Below are 17427 nucleotides of genomic sequence, written 5' to 3' on the forward strand. Positions count from 1 at the left end.
GGGACCCAGATTGTTGGGGGGTAATAGGCTGACTCTGTAAACTACTTAGAGAGGGCTGGGCAAAGCACTGGGGCTCAATTGTGGTCGTACCCTGCTTCCCCAAAATAAGACGTACCCCGAAAGTAAGGCATGTCAGAGGTTTTGCAGAATTTGCTAATATAAGGCACCCCCCGAAAATAAGGCGTAGTCAAGTTTACATACAGTATGGTGGAAAAACATACGGTACCATTCAAAGCTGTTCATAGCGGTACCGTAATAACGTGGTGTCCCCTGCTGGCCCCTTCCATCGCTTTGTACCGTCCAGTACAGCAGACACAGTCTGCTGCTGTCTCACCGCCATTACAGTCTCCACTACAGTGTGTAGACTGTAGTTCCTCTGGTGGCCGGAAGCTGCAATAGCGGGAGTATACTGTTGTACCATATAAGTGCCGTCGTTTGTGTGTGTGAGTGCCATACTGACAGGTACCGTACCGTAATCAGTGTACCGTACGGTACACTTTCTTTGGGGGTGTCAGCTTTTCTGCCTGTGAATTTGTCTTATTTGAGAAATATAAGGCACCTCCCGAAAATAAGACGTAGCACAACTTTTGGAGCAAATATTAATATAAGACAGTGTCTTATTTTTGGGGAAACACGGTACATCTGAGGACTATTTGCAAAAGCTTTCCAGAAATATATTTCAGGCTCCCATGCAGGGGTGGGCTACTGCCCGGACCGGGGGGGGGGGGGGGACACACGCAGTGGAGCAGCAAAAATGGAGCTCCACCCCAGAGCATCCAATTTGCACTGAAAGATGTTGGAAGAAAAATGCATAAGCCACGCCAACAGTGTGGTAGTAAAAAATTTGGTAGCCCTTAAAAAGAAGTTCAGACTAACAGACAAACAAAATACGCATTTTTACATATGACCTTGGAACTAGATTAGAAAAAGCAAGAAATATATCGAGATGAAAAACCGCATGAGATGTAAAATTGTATATAAAGCAAAGTAAGCAAAGAAAGAGAGACTAAGATAGCTCAATCTGAGTATTGTATTGGCAGTTCTGTGTTAGCAAAAACGTCAGAAGAGAAGGATTTAGGGGTAGTGATTTCTGACAGTCTCAAAATGGGTGAAGAGTGCAGTCAGGCGGTAGGGAAAGCGAGTAGAATGCTTGGCTGCATAGCTAGAGGTATAACAAGCAGGAAGAGGGAGATTATGATTCCCTTATATAGAGCGCTGGTGAGACCATATTTGGAATACTGTGTTCAGTTCTGGAGACCTCACCTACAAAAAGATATTGAGAAAATTGAACGGGTCCAAAGAATGGTGGAAGGTCTTAAGCATAAAACCTATCAGGAAAGACTTCATGAACTCAATCTGTATAGTCTGGAGGACAGAAGGAAAAGGGGGGGGGGGGAAACATGATAGAAACATTTAAATATGTTAAAGGGTTTAATAAGGTCCATGAGGGAAGTGTTTTTAATAGGAAAGTGAACCCAAGAACAAGAGGACACAATCTGAAGTTAGTTGGGGGAAAGATCAAAAGCAACGTGAGAAAATATTATTTGACTGAAAGAGTAGTAGAGGCTTGGAACAAACTTCCAGCAGATGTGGTTGATAAATCCACAGTCACTGAATTTAAACATGCCGGGGATAAATATAGATCCATTCTAAGATAAAATACAGAAAATAGTACAAGGGCAGACTAGATGGACCATGAGGTCTTTTTCTGCCATCAGTCTTCTATGTTTCTATGTTTCTATGTTTCTAAGTTGCTATGTTTCTATGTTTCTATGTTTCTCTCTACTTTCTGTAAGTACTACTGTTTGTTTTTATGAATTTTCAATCAAAGTTTAAAAAAAAAATTGGTAGCCCTTCACTGCTCCCATGTGCTCTGGGGACACCCACACAACACAACACACGCACAGCAAGGAAGAAAGATGAAGGCAAAGTCAACTAACGGACAACGTTGATATAGCGACTATTACGGATTTGGAGCATTGTCTCTTGATTGACAGCCAGGCAGGTATACAGCCCTCCCTGATTCAGCTGCACTCTGTGGAACTGCAGAACAGGTTTGGAAGGGACCTCGAGGTCCGAATTGTTGGGCCCAATCCAGTAGATCTTGGCTGGCGGGTCGGAGGGTGCCGAACATGTGAGATTGAGAGTGGTGTTCACCAACACAAAACTCCCTGCACTTGATTCTTGCTCAGCGGGCGAGACAGTAATCGTTGGGGTCTCGGGGCCATCTGGGTGAAAATCAAAAGAACATTATTATCATTATCATTATCATTATCATTATCATTATCATTATCATTATCATTATCATTATCATTATCATTATCATTATCATTATCATTATCATCATTATCATCATTATCATCATTATCATCATCATTATCATTATTATCATTATCATTATTATTATCATCATTATTATCATTATTATTATCATTATTATTATCATTATCATTATTATTATCGTTATCGTCATCGTCATTATTATCATTATTATCATTATTATCATTATTATCATTATTATCATTATTATCATTATTATCATTATTATCATTATTATCATTATTATCATTATTATCATTATTATCATTATTATCATTATTATCATTATTATTAATATTATCATTATCATTATTATTATTATTATCATTATTATTATTATCATCATCATTATTATTATTATTATTTATTAAATTTGTATGCCGCCCCTCTCCGCAGACTCGGGGTGGCTTACAGCAGCAATAGAAAACAATATACAATACAAATCTAATATTACAAAGTTAAAAACCCATAATTTACAAAACATGCACACAACATACCATACATAAACTGTATAGGCCTGGGGAAGATGTCTCAGTTCCCCCATGCTTGATGGCAGAGATGGGTTTGAAGAAGTTTACGAAAGGCAAGGAGGGTGGGGGCAATCCTAATCTCTGGGGGGAGCTGGTTCCAGAGGGTCGGGGCCACCACAGAGAAGGCTCTTCCCCTGGGTCCCGCCAGACAACATTGTTTAGTCGACAGGACCCGGAGAAGGCTAACTCTGTGGGACCTGACTGGTCGCTGGGATTCGTGTGGCAGAAGGGGGTCCCGGAGATATTCTGGTCCGATGCCATGAAGGGCTTTATAGGTCGTAACCAACACTTTGAATTGTGACCGGAAACTGATCGGCAACCAATGCAGACTGCGGAGTGTTGGTGTAACATGGGCATACCTAGAGAAGCCTATGATTGCTCTCGCAGCTGCGTTCTGCACGATCTGAAGTTTCCGAACACTCTTCAAAGGTAGCCCCATGTAGAAAGCATTACAGTAGTCGAACCTCGAGGAGATGAGGGCATGAGTGACTGTGAGCAATGAGTCCCGGTCCAGATAGGGCCGCGTTATTGTTATTGTTATCGTTACTGTTATTGTTAATTAGATTTGTATGCCGCCCCTCTCCGAGGACTCGGAGCGGCTCACAACAAAAAGACCCAGTACAAATCCAATATTTAAAAAACAGTTTAAAACCCTTAACATAAAAACAATCATACATCTCATGCAGACCATACATAAAATCGAAACGGCTCAGGGGAATCAATTTCCCCATGCCTGACGGCAGAGGTGAGTTTTGAGAAGTTTGCGAAAGGCAAGGAGGGTGGGGGCAGTCCTAATCTCCGGGGGGAGTTGATTCCAGAGGATCGGGGCCACCACAGAGAAGGCTCTTCCCCTGGGTCCCGCCAGACGACATTGTTTCGTTGACGGGACCCGGAGAAGGCCAACTCTGCAGGACTTAACCGGTCACTGGCAATATCTGTTTGTTTAGATACAACCTATAGGGCTCATCTAGTAGGGCCCTGGTTTAACTTCCTGGCATTGGTCATCGCAGTGTAGATCAGACAGGAAAAAACATTTAAATTCTATTTATGAATCTAAGTCTCCCAAAAGATTAGTTCCATCTGTGACTCAGGAGCTTCTCCATAGATAAATAGTTCTCCGTCAAGTTAAGTAGCTCCACCCATCAATAAGGTCCATGACCTGGGTGTAATGCTATGTGAGAATGACCTTTGGCAGAGTGGGGGAGAAGATATTGCTGTCTAGGGAAGGGGTCAGATAAGAGCTAGCACAATCCAAAGCTATGTAGTAGGTGTGGCGTTTGGCTCGGAAGGGATCCTAATTTCTCTGGGGCAAAGGAGATGGGAGGAAAACTCTGCTTTCAGACTTGAAAAGTTCCATTAGCAGTACAGTGGTACCTCTACCTAAGAACGCCTCTACTTCAGGACTTTTCTAGATAAGAACCGAGTGTTCAAGATTTTTTTGCCTCTACTTAAGAACCATTTAAGAATCCGAGTCTGGAAAAATTTCCCAGGAAATATATACCTTCTCCAGGTCCCATCGACAAAACAACGTCGTCTGGCGGGACCCAGGGGAAGAGCCTTCTCTGTGGCAGCCCCGACCCTCTGGAATCAACTCCCCCGGAGATTAGGACTGCCCCCACCCTCCTTGCCTTTCGCAAACTTCTCAAACTTCTTCAAACTTCTCAAAGGTATAGAAATATCTATACCTTTCTTCTACTCCTATATCTCTTCTTCTATTCTTTCATTGATATGTTCTATTACTATACCTGTCCTATTGTCTCATATATCGTATCTACTATTCTTCTATTCTATTCTTATATTACTCTCATAACATCCTTCTGTTCTCTAATTGATATATTCTCTTCCTAAATTTTCACTTCTATTTGTTCTCTAATATATTTTACTCGAGTATGACCTCGATAGCCTTCATTGTGCATTATTGTGCATTGGACTAACTAACTAACTAACTAACTAACTAACTAACTAACTAACTAACTAACTAACTAACTAACTAACTAACTAACTAACTAAATAACTAAATAAATAAATAAATAAACAAACAAACAAACAAACAAACAAACAAACAAACAAAGAAACAAATAAATAAATTTGAGAGCAGCATGAAGGCCTGGCCAGTTTCCTGCCATTCCCCCTTTAATCCCAGCCATCTGGGCTGCCAGAGGAGCCTTTTGGTGGCACTTAAGGATGCTTTGGCAGTCCAGAGCAAACGAAGCATTTTCCGGCGTCGGCTACAAAGCGAGTGAGAGGAGAGGGGAGCCCTTCAGCATGGGGAGGAAGAGGAAGCAGGTACCAGAAGCAGCAGCCAGTGTATGGGTGGATGTGTGTGGGAGGCAGCCTCACGCCGGTTGTATGGGAGGCGCATGCTCCTCCTCGCCGCCTCAGAGTCCTTCTTTTCTTTTTTTTTAAGCCTTAAAGTTTTGGATTTTTTAAAAATTCACCTCACCTCACCTTCTTCCTTCGGCAGCGACAGTCCTCCTCTTCCTCCTCCTCCCACCCAAATTCCAAGCTTTTACAGTGATCCCCCGGGTATTGCGATCCCGATCATTGCGAAACGGCTATATGGCGATTTTTGAACCCGGAAGTAAAAACACCATCTGCGCATGCGCGCCCTTTTTTCTATGGGCACGCATGCGTAGATGGCGCCCGGCAGATCAGCTGCTGGGCGGCTTCCCTGGGTCTTCCCCCTCTTGCTGGCGGGAGGGCGAGCGGCGGGCATCAGCGAGGAGTTTCCCCACTGCCCACGCAAACTCCTCGCTGCCGCTCGCCCGCCCTTCGCCCGCCCACGCCGTTCGCTCGCCCCGCTTCCCAGCTGAGTCCTGAAGCGAATTGGCTTCAGGACTCAGCTGGGAAGCGGCGTGAGCGAGCGGCGCAAGCAAACGGCTTGTCCGCCGCCTGCCTGCCCGCGCGCCCACGGCTCGCCCACCCTTCGCCCGCCCACGCCGTTCGCTCGCGCCGCTTCCCAGCTGAGTCCTGAAGCGAATTGGCTTCAGGACTCAGCTGGGAAGCGGCGCGAGCGAGCGGCGTGGGCGGGCGAAGGCGCTTCCCAGCTGAGTCCCCTTCCCAGGAACCCCAATCTTCGGCTCCTCGCTAGCGCTGCAGAAGTAAAAACACCATCTGCGCATGCGCAGATGGTGTTTTTACTTCCGCAGCACTACTTCGCGAAAACCCGATCATTGCTAGGGGTCCTGGAACGGAACCCTCGCAATGATCGGGGGATCACTGTATTTCTTTCTTAATAGTTTTGCACGCATTATTTGCTTTTACATTGATTCCTATGGGAAAAATTGCTTCTTCTTACAAACTTTTCTACTTAACAACCTGGTCATGGAACAAATTAATTTTGTAAGTAGAGGTACCACTGTATGTGTGTTGTGGTTGGCTCTGGCCCATCTCCTGCCCCAAGGAATGTGCAGGTGGATGTTGGGGGGGCATCCACATGCCGCAGGCCTGTTTTGCTCCCGATGGAATCTGCCGACGAAGCCTCCTCTGACCAAGGCAGCATGAGTGACAGAGAAGAGGGGAGTTTGGCAGACAGCCCAGGAGGAGATCAATCATCTGTATCATCCTTGGATTCTGAACAAGAATTAATGACACATCCACGCATGCGTAGAGTGATGCATAGGAGACAACAACTGAAGGATTATTACAAGAGAAAATGAGGCCACCTGTGGTTGGGTGGGGCTCCAGTAATTAGGGCTGCTGCTATAAATAGCAGCGTGTGGGTTTGGCCGTTGTGAAAGAGTATCTGATCGCAGTTCTTCAGGAATCGTGTGTTGCTGTTTTCAGGACTTTGTTGAGTTTTTCACGCCTTTGAAACCAAAGCAGAGCAACGTGTGTGTGTGTGTGTGTGTGTGTGTGTCACTTCGTTGGAAGAAGAAGGGGTGTGAAGTTTCTTCATAGCTGCTAGCTAAGTACTTAATGACTGCTTAAGGGAAATTGTACAGACTACCCGGTTGTTTTGGTACGAGTACTCTTTGCAATAGAAAAAGAGTGCTTAGTTTATTTTGAATTTTGTGATAAAGAACATTGTTTTGAATTTTCAAACGTGTGTGTGTCTGAAATTTGTACCCTTGAATTTTCAGGAGGCTCCTACCAGAGAGCCCGGCAGAACAATGTGAATCCACTTCTGAGTGGAACATTAGGAAAAGCCTTTTAATTTTAAATTTGTGCAACTTTGGCTCCCATTCATCAGATTTCTCCAAGCAGAGCTATCGGCCAAGGATTTGCATTCACTATACATTTAACTATACAATTCTGCAGCGCAATCCAACAAACATGTAAAGCTGGTTATGGCAAGGGTGTACTCACAGTAGACTGTAAGGTTGGCCGAAGCAGTGGCGCTACCAAAAGGGTTGGAGACGGTGCAAGTGTAAACGCCAGCATCAGTCCGCACAGGGTTCTTAATTTGCAGGAAGCCAGAGGAACCATCGAGTTGGTGACCATCCTTGGTCCAGGAGACAGAGCCACGGACGGGAGCACAGGTGAAGTCCGCTGGTCCTTTTCCTTCTACCACTTTTTGAGATGATGGGCTCACAGAGATGGTAACCACCTTCTCTAAAAAAACCATAGAAACATAGAAGACTGACGGCAGAAAAAGACCTCCTGGTACATCTAGTCTGCCCTTATACTATTTCCTGCATTTTATCTTAGGGTGGATCTATGTTTATCCCAGGCATGTATAAATTCAGTGGATTTACCCACCACGTCTGCTGGAAGTTGGTTCCAAGCATCTACTACTCTTTCAGTCAAATCATATTTTCTCACGTTGCTTCTGATCTTTCCCCCAACTAACCTCAGATGGTGCCCCCTTGTTCTCGTGTTCATTTTCCTTTTAAAAACACTTCCCCGTGTATGTGCATAGCGCTCACAGCCCTCTCCAGACTTCTGGTAGGCCCATTGGGCTGTTTTCCATCCTTCCCATGCTTCAGGAAAGCCTCCAGAGCCTGTGCATGGTGAAAAATGGACTTCTGGTAGGACCGTTGGGCCATTTTTCTCCAACCTGTCCTCCAGAAGGCTGAAAATCAGCTGGCCAGAGCACACATGCTTGCTGGAGATGACATAGGGCAGTGATTGCGAACCTATGGCACCGGTGCCACAGGGGGCACATGTAGCCATATCTGTGGCACGCGAGCCCTTGCCCTAGCTCAGCTCCAACGTGGATGTGTGTGCCGGCCAGCTGATTTTTGGCTTGCATGGAGGCTCTGGGAGGGTGTTTTGGCTTCCAGTGAGCCTCCAGAGAAAGAAAAAGAATGGGAGTAAGGAAGAGAGAAAGAAAATCAAAATCTAGTTTGAAACTAGCTCAACTATTTAAGTGGCATTTTGATATTGATAGAGTTGCCCTGTTATGAGCTCACTGTTATAGACACACAGTACTGTACAGTATTTTATTTTGAAATTCTCTGAGGCAAAACAGGGTGGGCTTTTTATTTATTTGTTTGTTTGTTTGTTTGTTTGTTTATTTATTTATTATTTCTGTGCCGCCCAGTCCCGAAGGGACTGCCGCTCAGACACTATACTTTTCCGCCCACCCCCAAAAAAATTAGAGGGAACACTGGTGCCAGCTGTTGGGGACTGAAGTTCAACAACTAACAATTATTGGCTCCAAATTTTTGACAGAGCAAACATGAAAAGGAAAGGATAAATAAACCAGAAGAGTTGGCTAGCAAGATCAGGAACTTCCTTTTTTAATAGGGCTGTTGAGATATTAGCAGCACCCAAGAAAGCATCTTCAAAGCAATGGCATAGACCTAGAATAAGGAAAAAATGGCTGATTGCTAATGAAAAAGATGGAGGATGAGGAAGCCCTAGCTTGGAGCTGTATAGAGACGCGTTTCAAATTCAAAGCAATGGCATTAAAACTTGGCGTAACTCACCATAAACTCTAAGCGCGATGTTTCCATTCTGGGCAACACCCCCCAGGGGTAAGATCTCCACTGAATAGATGCCGGAATCCATGAGCTTCAGGTCAGAAATATTGAGGTTGCCATGCAGGGGGTCCACACTGAACTGCGACTGGAAGCCGGGATATACCGTCACTGTGAAATTAGGACGCAGGATTCCTATTGCCAAAATAGTTGCATTCCTTTTCCAGTTGAGAGAAATCGTGACCTCAGCAGAGGGTAAAGAGAATGGAATGGGGAGAGAAACGGAATTCCCAACAAGCGCATCCAAAGGGAATGAAGGGGCTGAAAACAGAGAGAAAAAGTAAGCAGTCAATATATTTTTTCTCTGCAATCGATGGAAACACATGAATCAATACAATGGGCTGGGGTGAATTTATCTGGGCTGCACAAATCTCCGTGGCCACTTGAGGGCAGCAAAGGGTTTTCTGCTACCCTCGTTTGACTCTACCGTTTTAAAGCTGTGGCGGCTCAGTGGTTAGAATGTGACATTGCAGGCTAACTCTACCCGCTGCCTGAAGTTCGATCCTGACCACCTCAGCCTTCATCATTTCGAGGTTGGTAAATTGAGGATCCAGATTGTTGGGGACAAAGAAATTTGTAGAGGGCTGTAAAAGCACAGGTATATACAAGTGAAACTCAAACAATTAGAATATCGTGCAAATGTTCATTTATTTCAATAATGTAACTTAAAAAGTGAAACTTAATATAGGGGAAATATTCATAACATGCAAGGCAAGATAGTTCATGCCGTGATTTGTCATAATTGTGATGATTATGAAAACCCCAAATCCCCCATCTCAGAAAATTAGAATATTACATACGATCAATAAAAAAAGCTCATGAAAACCCCAAATCCCCCATCTCAGAAAATTAGAATATTACATGCGATCAATAAAAAAGTATAAGCATGCATATGTACTCAGTACAGTGTTTCCTCGATTTTCACGGAGCATGCGTTCCGAGACCACGCGCAAAAGTCAAATTTCCGCGAAGTAGAGATGCGGAAGTAAATACAGTACACTATTTTTGGCTATGAACATAGCCTTCCCTTAACACTTTAAGCCCCTAAATTGCAATTTCCCATTCCATTAGCAACCATTTAGATTATTTACCGACCATGTTTATTTATTAAAGATTATTTAAAAAAATATTTAGAATAGAATAGAATAGAATTTTTATTGGCCAAGTGTGATTGGACACACAAGGAATTTGTCTTGGTGCATACGCTCTCAACGTACATAAAATAAAATATACATTTGTCAAGAATCATGTGGTACAACACTTAATGATTGTCATAGGGGTCAAATAAGCAATGAAGAAGCAATATTAATTAATTTATTAAAGGCGGATGAAAGTTTGGCGATGACATATGACATCATCGGGCAGGAAAAACTGTGGTATAGGGGGGGAAAAGCCCGTGAAATATTTTTTAATTCATATTTTTGAAAAACCGTGGTATAGACTTTTCACGAAGTTCGAACCCGCGAAAATCGAGGGAACACTGTACTTAATTTGGGCCCCTTTTGCAGTAATTACTACCTCAATGCATTGTGGAAGGGATGCTATTAGTCTGTGGCACTGCTGAGATGTTATGGAAGACCAGAATACTTCAATAGCTGCCTTCATTGCTCTATGTCATGTCTCTCATCTTTCTCAAAGCACCTCAGCAATGCCACAGACTAATAGCATCCATGCCACACCGCATTGCTGCAAAACAGGCCCAAATGAAGTACAGTGTTCCCTCGATTTTCGCGGGTTCAAACTTTGCAAAAAGTCTATACCACGGTTTTTCAAAAATATTAATTAAAAAATACTTAGTGGGTTTTTTCCCTATACCACAGTTTTCCCCACCTGATGACATCATATGTCATCGCCAAACTTTCGTCTGCCTTTAATAAATATTTTTTAAATAAACTTTAATAAATAAACATGGTGAGTAATAATCTGAATGGTTGCTAAGGGAATGGGAAATTGCAATTTAGGGGTTTAAAGTGTTAAGGGAAGGCTTGTGATACTGTTCGTAGCCAAAAATAGTGTATTTACTTCCGCATCTCTACTTTGCGGAAATTAGACTATCGCGGGCGGTCTTGGAAGGCATCCCCCACGAAAATCGAGGGAACACTGTACAGTGATACCTCGTCTTACAAACGCCTTGTCATACAAACTTGTCAAGATACAAACCCAGGGTGTAAGATTTTTTTGTCTCTTCTTACAAACTATTTTCACCTTACAAACCCATCGCCGCCGCTGGGATGCCCCGCCTCCGGATTTCCATTGCCAGCAAAGCACCCGTTTTTGCTCTGCTGGGATTCCCCTGAGGCTCCCCTCCATGGGAAACCCCACCTCCGGACTTCCCCTGCAGCATCGCAAAAATACAGAAGTCCGGAGGTGGGGTTTTCCATGGAGGGGAGCCTCAGGGAAATCCCAGCAGCGCAAAAACGGGCACTTCGGCTGGCAAAAAGGGTGAATTTTGGGCTTGCACGCATTAATCGCTTTTCCATTGATTCCTATGGGAAACATTGTTTCGTCTTACAAACTTTTCACCTTAAGGACCTCGTCCCGGAACCAATTAAGTTTGTAAGACAAGGTATCACTGTACTGAGTAAATATGCATGCTTATACTTTTCAGAAGTCCAATATTGTTCTATGTATAATGCTTTTTTTATTGATCGCATGTAATATTCTAATTTTCTGAGATGGGGGATTTGGGGTTTTCATGAGCTGTACCCCATAATCATCACAATTATGACAAATAACGGCTTGAGCTATCTTGCCCTGCATGTTATGAATATATCTCATATATTAAGTTTCATCTTTTAAGTTACGTTACTGAAATAAATGAATGTTTGCACGATGTTATTGTGATTTTTTGAGTTTCCCCTGTAAGTCTCAGTGCTATTGATATTCAGACTTTTGCTGCCCAGATATGGAAATAATAATAAAATAATAATAATAATAATAATAATAATAATAATAACAACAACAACAACAACAACCACCAGACATTGTGATTGTGGAGAAAAAGAAAGTATGGATCATCGACATCGCAATCCCAGGAGACAGCAGAATTGAGGAGAAGCAGTTAGAGAAATTAGTGAAATACGAAGATCTAAAAATCGAGCTGCAACGACTCTGGCATAAGCCCGTGAAAGTGGTCCCAGTGGTCCTTGGCACGCTGGGCGCTGTGCCAAAGGATCTCAGCGGACATTTGAAAACCATCGGAATTGACAAAATCTCCATCTGTCAATTGCAAAAGGCCGCTTTACTGGGATAGGCAAACATAATTCGCAGCTACATCACGCAGTCCTAGGTGCTTGGGAAGCGCCCGACTGGTGATGAAATACGAAATCCAGCATAGTGATCTCGTTTGCTGTGTTGTACTGACATAATAATAATAATTTATTAGATTTGTATGCCGCCCCTCTCCGAAGACTCGGGGCGGCGGTAGCCCTTGCAGAGGGGGAAATGACTTGTATGGTATAAAAGGTAACGTCACAATTAAATGGAAATAAAGAGGAGAATTTTGGGTGGATAGGAAGCTAGTCAAAGTGCTTTAGCCCAGCCACATGGCTGTACAGCTCAGTTCTTCCTTGTATTAATCATCTCACCATTATAATATAAAGCCACTCGGGCTTTTCCACCCCTCCTTCAAGCAAACGGCCAGTTATTTACTTTTTAAATAACTTCCTAACAACCATGGAGTTTTTGCAGCGGACATCAAAACATCTTTCCCCCATCTGCCCGTCCCAGCCGTAAATCCAAGCAACGGGCCAATTTAAATAAGCGGCTACCCTCCAGCAATAGCTTCTGTCCGTGGGAATATAAAATAAGTAAATAAACACATCGGTACATAAATTTTCCTAGGTTCCTTCCATTTTCTCCATCGGCTCCCTACACTGACACTCATCCAATTATCTTTGTCCTTCCAACGGGCCATCAAAGAACCATAAAGATTGGTTAAAGACCATGGAAGAGAGATAACTCCCCTGTTCTAAGTTCACACAAATAACACCTTTTTTTTAAAAAAATGGATAATCGACCACACAACTTGACTCTTGTCAAAGGTCTCATTTTTTAAAAAAAACACGGAGAAACATTCAGGCAACATTATCTCAAAATAACAAAGCTTGTGAAGATAGCTTCAAATATTTAAAATTCAAATTTTAAATTCAAACATTTAAAACTCGCTGGATTTGGCATTGTGATTTATTTATTTATTAATCCAAAACATGAAGAAATCTCATATTAAATACTTTAAAAATCTCAACAAAGTAAGTTAAATAAGGTTCAGGAGGGAAGTGTTTTTAATAGGAAAGTGAACACAAGAACAAGGGGGCACCATCTGAGGTTAGTTGGGGGAAAGATCAGAAGCCACGTGAGAAAATATTATTTGACTGAAAGAGGAGTAGATGCTTGGAACAAACTTCCAGCAAACGTGGTTGGTAAATATACAGTAACTGAATTTAAACATGCCTGGGATAAACATAGATCCATCCTAAGATAAAATACAGGAAATAGTATAAGGGCAGACTAGATGGATCATGAGGTCTTTTTCTACCTTCAATCTTCTATGTTTCTGTGTTTCAATACTATTGTGTTCTAAACCCCATATATATTAAATAAACCAATCACCTACATTCATATCATACTTCACTTGTAGGCCGGGGTAGATGTTAAAATTTCAGTGGCCCCAAGCCTGTTGGCAGAAATGTGTTTTTTCAGGGCCTTACAGAAGACTGGGAGGGTGGAGGCAGTACAAATCTCTGGGGGGAGCTGATTCCAGAGGGCCGGGGCCACCACAGAGAAGGACATGGAGAAGGGCAACTGTGGGACCTGACCAGCCGCTGGGATACATCCTTTCCGTTTCCGTTTCTGTTTCTGTTTCCCTATCCTATCCCATCCCATCCCATCCTATCCTGATATAATAATTATGTTAAAAATCCTTACTGCCACCTTCTACCAGAGAAGGAAGACAATGTCGTCTGGCGGGACCTATGGGAAGAGCCTTCTCTGTAGCAGCCCCGGCCCTCTGGAATCAACTCCCTCCAAAGATTTGCATTGCCCCACCCTTCCCACCTTCCGCAAGAATTTAAAGATCTATCTCTTCCGGCAGGCTTAGGGAAATTAAGTCCATCACCTTGCCCCAGCTGCTAAATGAATGCATAGGTTGATTGATTGAATGAATGTGAGTGATTGTTTTTAAAGAAATGGGTTTTTTAGTATGTTTTAATTTTAGATTTGTATGTGAGATGTATTCACTTTTGTTGTGAGCCACCTTGAGTCTGACAAATAGGGCAGCACAGAAATCAATCAATCAATCAATCAATCAATCATTCATTCATTCATTCTTTCATTCTTTCATTCTTTCATTCTTTCATTCTTTCATTCATTCATTCATTCATTCAATCAATCAATCAATCAAACAAACAAACAAACAAACAAACAAACAAACAAACAAACAAACAATACATTTTTGTAAGATCCTAGGCTGAATGTGGCTGGTTTGAGGCTGAGCATAATATGGGAACCCAACTAAAGTGGTCAGACAAAATTATATATTTTTTAAAATAAAAAACAACCCCACACCAAAGGTTTCTTTTTTCCCCACCACTTTTCATCCTCATTTCTGTAGCCTCAGCTTTCTCTTCTAATTAGTTGTAATGAACATTATATAGTCATGAGCACTGATATTAAAACTCAATCCCCAAGCTTGCCAACAGCTGTTTTAAATTTGTATACATTTAAATAAATTAAACTTCCGTTAAATAATTTACTTTTACAAGGCAGGCCCATCACCATGGTGTTTTAGTAGAAAAAGAAAGCTGGAGTCTCTTAGTAGGAAATATCAAGAATTGCCATTTGGATTCTATTCCTCGACAATTTTTTCCCCCTAAGAGATAAGCTCACAAAGAACCCCTCCCCCCCGTCCAAAATCTCTTCATGCATCGAGATAACGTTTGATTGGTTTCCTTTTATGCAGAAGAACAGATAAGCATATACTTACAGTACATTGCAAATGTATGCGGGTGTTAGAATAATGAATTCCTACCCTGGGCCCTACATCTATGTTTTTCAAACTTAGCAACTTTTAAGACATATGCAGTTCAATTCCCAAAATTCCCCAGCTATCATACTGACAAGGGAATTCCGGAAATTGACGTTTACATGTTTAAAGTTACTAAGTTTGGGAAAAACATTGCATTAGATGATGCTTTAGGTATCTTCCGAACCTCACATTTGATGACATGACCTTCGGAGAGGGGTGGCATACAAATCTAATAAATTATTATTATTATTATTATTATTATTATTATTATTATTATTATTACTACTGCTACTATTATTATCATCATCATCATCATCATCATCATCATCATCATCATCATCATTACAGACTTCTGCCTGGTAACTAATTTTAAGGCCAGAGGACTAAGCATTGGAGAGCTTGCTGTAGACTGTTCTCTTGAAAACAGCTTACCTCCATCTTAATTCTTAATTAATTCTTAATTTATTTGTCAGCAAATGCAAGGAAACAGGACACATGGTATGCCCATATTTCATCATCACTCCGCAGTCTGCATTGGTTGCCGATCAGTTTCCGGTCACAATTCAAAGTGTTGGTCATGACCTTTAAAGCCCTTCATGGCATTGGACCAGAATATCTCTGAGACCGCCTCCTGCCGCACGAATCCCAGCGACCGATTAGGTCCCACAGAGTGGGCCTTCTCCGGGTCCCGTCAACTAAACAATGTCGGTTGGCGGGCCCCAGGGGAAGAGCCTTCTCTGTGGCGGCACCGGCCCTCTGGAACCAACTCCCCCCGGAGATTAGGACTGCCCCTACTCTTCCTGCCTTCCGTAAACTCCTTAAAACCCACCTTTGCCATCAGGCATGGGGGAACTGAAACATCTCCCCCTGGGCATGTTTAATTTATGCATGGTATGTCTGTGTGTGTGTCTGTTAGCATATGGGGCTTTTTTAAATATTTAAATATTTTTTAAATTGTCTGTTTACTTATGATTTGTTTTTACATGTTGTGAGCCGCCCCGAGTCTTCGGAGAGGGGCGGCATACAAATCTAAGTAATAAATAAATAAATAAATGAAAAAATGACAGAAATAGCCATGAACACATAGATTAGAGTGAATTACATTTAGTTTGTATCTATTGATAGCCCTAGTGTTATTGCAGTTGAAATTACAAGTACAGTGATACCTTGTCTTACAAACGCCTCGTCATACAAACTTTTTGAGATACAAACCCGGGGTTTAAGATTTTTTTGCCTCTTCTTGCAAACTATTTTCATCTTACAAACCCACCGCCGCCACTGGGATGCCCCGCTTCTGGACTTACGTTGCCAGCAAAGCGCCCATTTTTGCACTGCTGAGATTTCCCTGAGGCTCCCCTCCATGGGAAACCCCACCTCCGGACTTCCGTGTTTTTGTGATGCTGCAGGGGAATCCCAGCAGAGGAATCCCAGTAGTGCAAAAAACGGGTGCTTCGCTGGCAATGGAAGTCCAGAGGTAGGGTTTCCCAGCAAGGGGAGCCTCAGTGAAATCGCAGCATCGCAAAAACACAGAGGTCCGGAGGTGGGGTTTTGCGATGCTGCGATTTCACTGATGCTCCCTTCGCTGGGAAACCCCACCTTCGGACTTCCATTGCCAGCAAAGTGCTCATTTTTGCGATGCTGGGATTCCCCTGCTGGGATTCCCCTGCAGCATCCCCAAAACACAGAATTCCGGAGGTGGGGTTTCCCATGGAGGGGAGCCTCAGGGGAATCCCAGCAGCGCAAAAATGGGCGCTTCAGCTGGCAAAAGGGGTGAATTTTGGGCTTGCACGCATTAATCGCTTTTCCATTGATTCCTATGGGAAACATTGTTTCGTCTTACAAACTTTTCACCTTAAGAATCTTGTCCCGGAACCAATTAAGTTTGTAAGACAAGGTATCACTGTAGTTGTTAACACGTTGGATGTTAAGGTAGATGATCTTGTGCACTAAGCTTAGGTGGGAACGTAGATGGCATAGTACAAGGTTATCCAGGCCTAACATTTCAAGTCTAGTGGAATAAATAATTTTATTAGGAGCGGAGGAGTTGAGTACTGTTCTTGTAAAATACCTCTGGAGTCTGGACCCTCTCTAATGTATTAATGCTCAAAATACAGTGTGGGTTCCAGGCAAAAGAGCAGTATTCAATAATAGGTCTGGCCAAGGTTTTGTATGCCCTAGTTCAGGGGTAGGCAAAGTTGGTTCTTCTATGACTTGTGGACTTCAACGCCCAGAATTCCTGAGCCAATCATGCAAGCTCAGGAATTCTGGGAGTTGAAGTCCACATGTCATAGAAGAGCCAACTTTGCCTACCCCTGCCCTAGTTAGAGGTACAGTGATCCCTCGAGTATCGCGAGGGTTACGTTCCAAGACCCCTCGCGATACTCGATTTTTCGCAATATAGTGGTGCGGAAGTAAAAACACCATCTGCGCATGCGCGCCCTTTTTTCCATGGCCGCGCATGCGCAGATGGTGTTTTTACTTCCGCACCTGGGAAGACCCAGGGAAGGTTCCTTCCGCCGCCCAGCAGCTGATCTGCTCGGCAGCGCCGCAGCAGCGAAGAGCCGAAGATCGGGGTTTCCCCGCCGCCCACGCAAAGGGGAAACCCCGATCTTCGGCTCCTCGCTGCTGC

General features: G+C 43.1%; 1 protein-coding gene across 2 annotated transcripts in view; it reads right to left on the reverse strand.

Moving 5' to 3' along the window:
* VSIG10L (V-set and immunoglobulin domain containing 10 like) overlaps window positions 1–17427 on the reverse strand; it is a 48657-nt gene that overhangs the window by 16273 nt on the left and 14957 nt on the right. Inside the window, exons 2-4 of one of the 2 annotated variants that reach the window (XM_070764085.1) lie at window positions 8723–9034; window positions 7158–7403; window positions 1941–2228 (exon numbers count right to left, since the gene is read on the reverse strand). In XM_070764085.1, coding sequence (XP_070620186.1) covers window positions 1941–2228; window positions 7158–7403; window positions 8723–9034 — 846 coding nt within the window. Of the gene's footprint in view, window positions 1–1940; window positions 2229–7157; window positions 7404–8722; window positions 9035–17427 lie in introns of those variants that run through there. The other variant, XM_070764084.1, reaches the window with a different exon arrangement.

This window comes from Erythrolamprus reginae, chromosome 11, assembly GCF_031021105.1.
Source record: "Erythrolamprus reginae isolate rEryReg1 chromosome 11, rEryReg1.hap1, whole genome shotgun sequence".
Taxonomy (NCBI): Eukaryota; Metazoa; Chordata; class Lepidosauria; order Squamata; family Dipsadidae; genus Erythrolamprus; species Erythrolamprus reginae.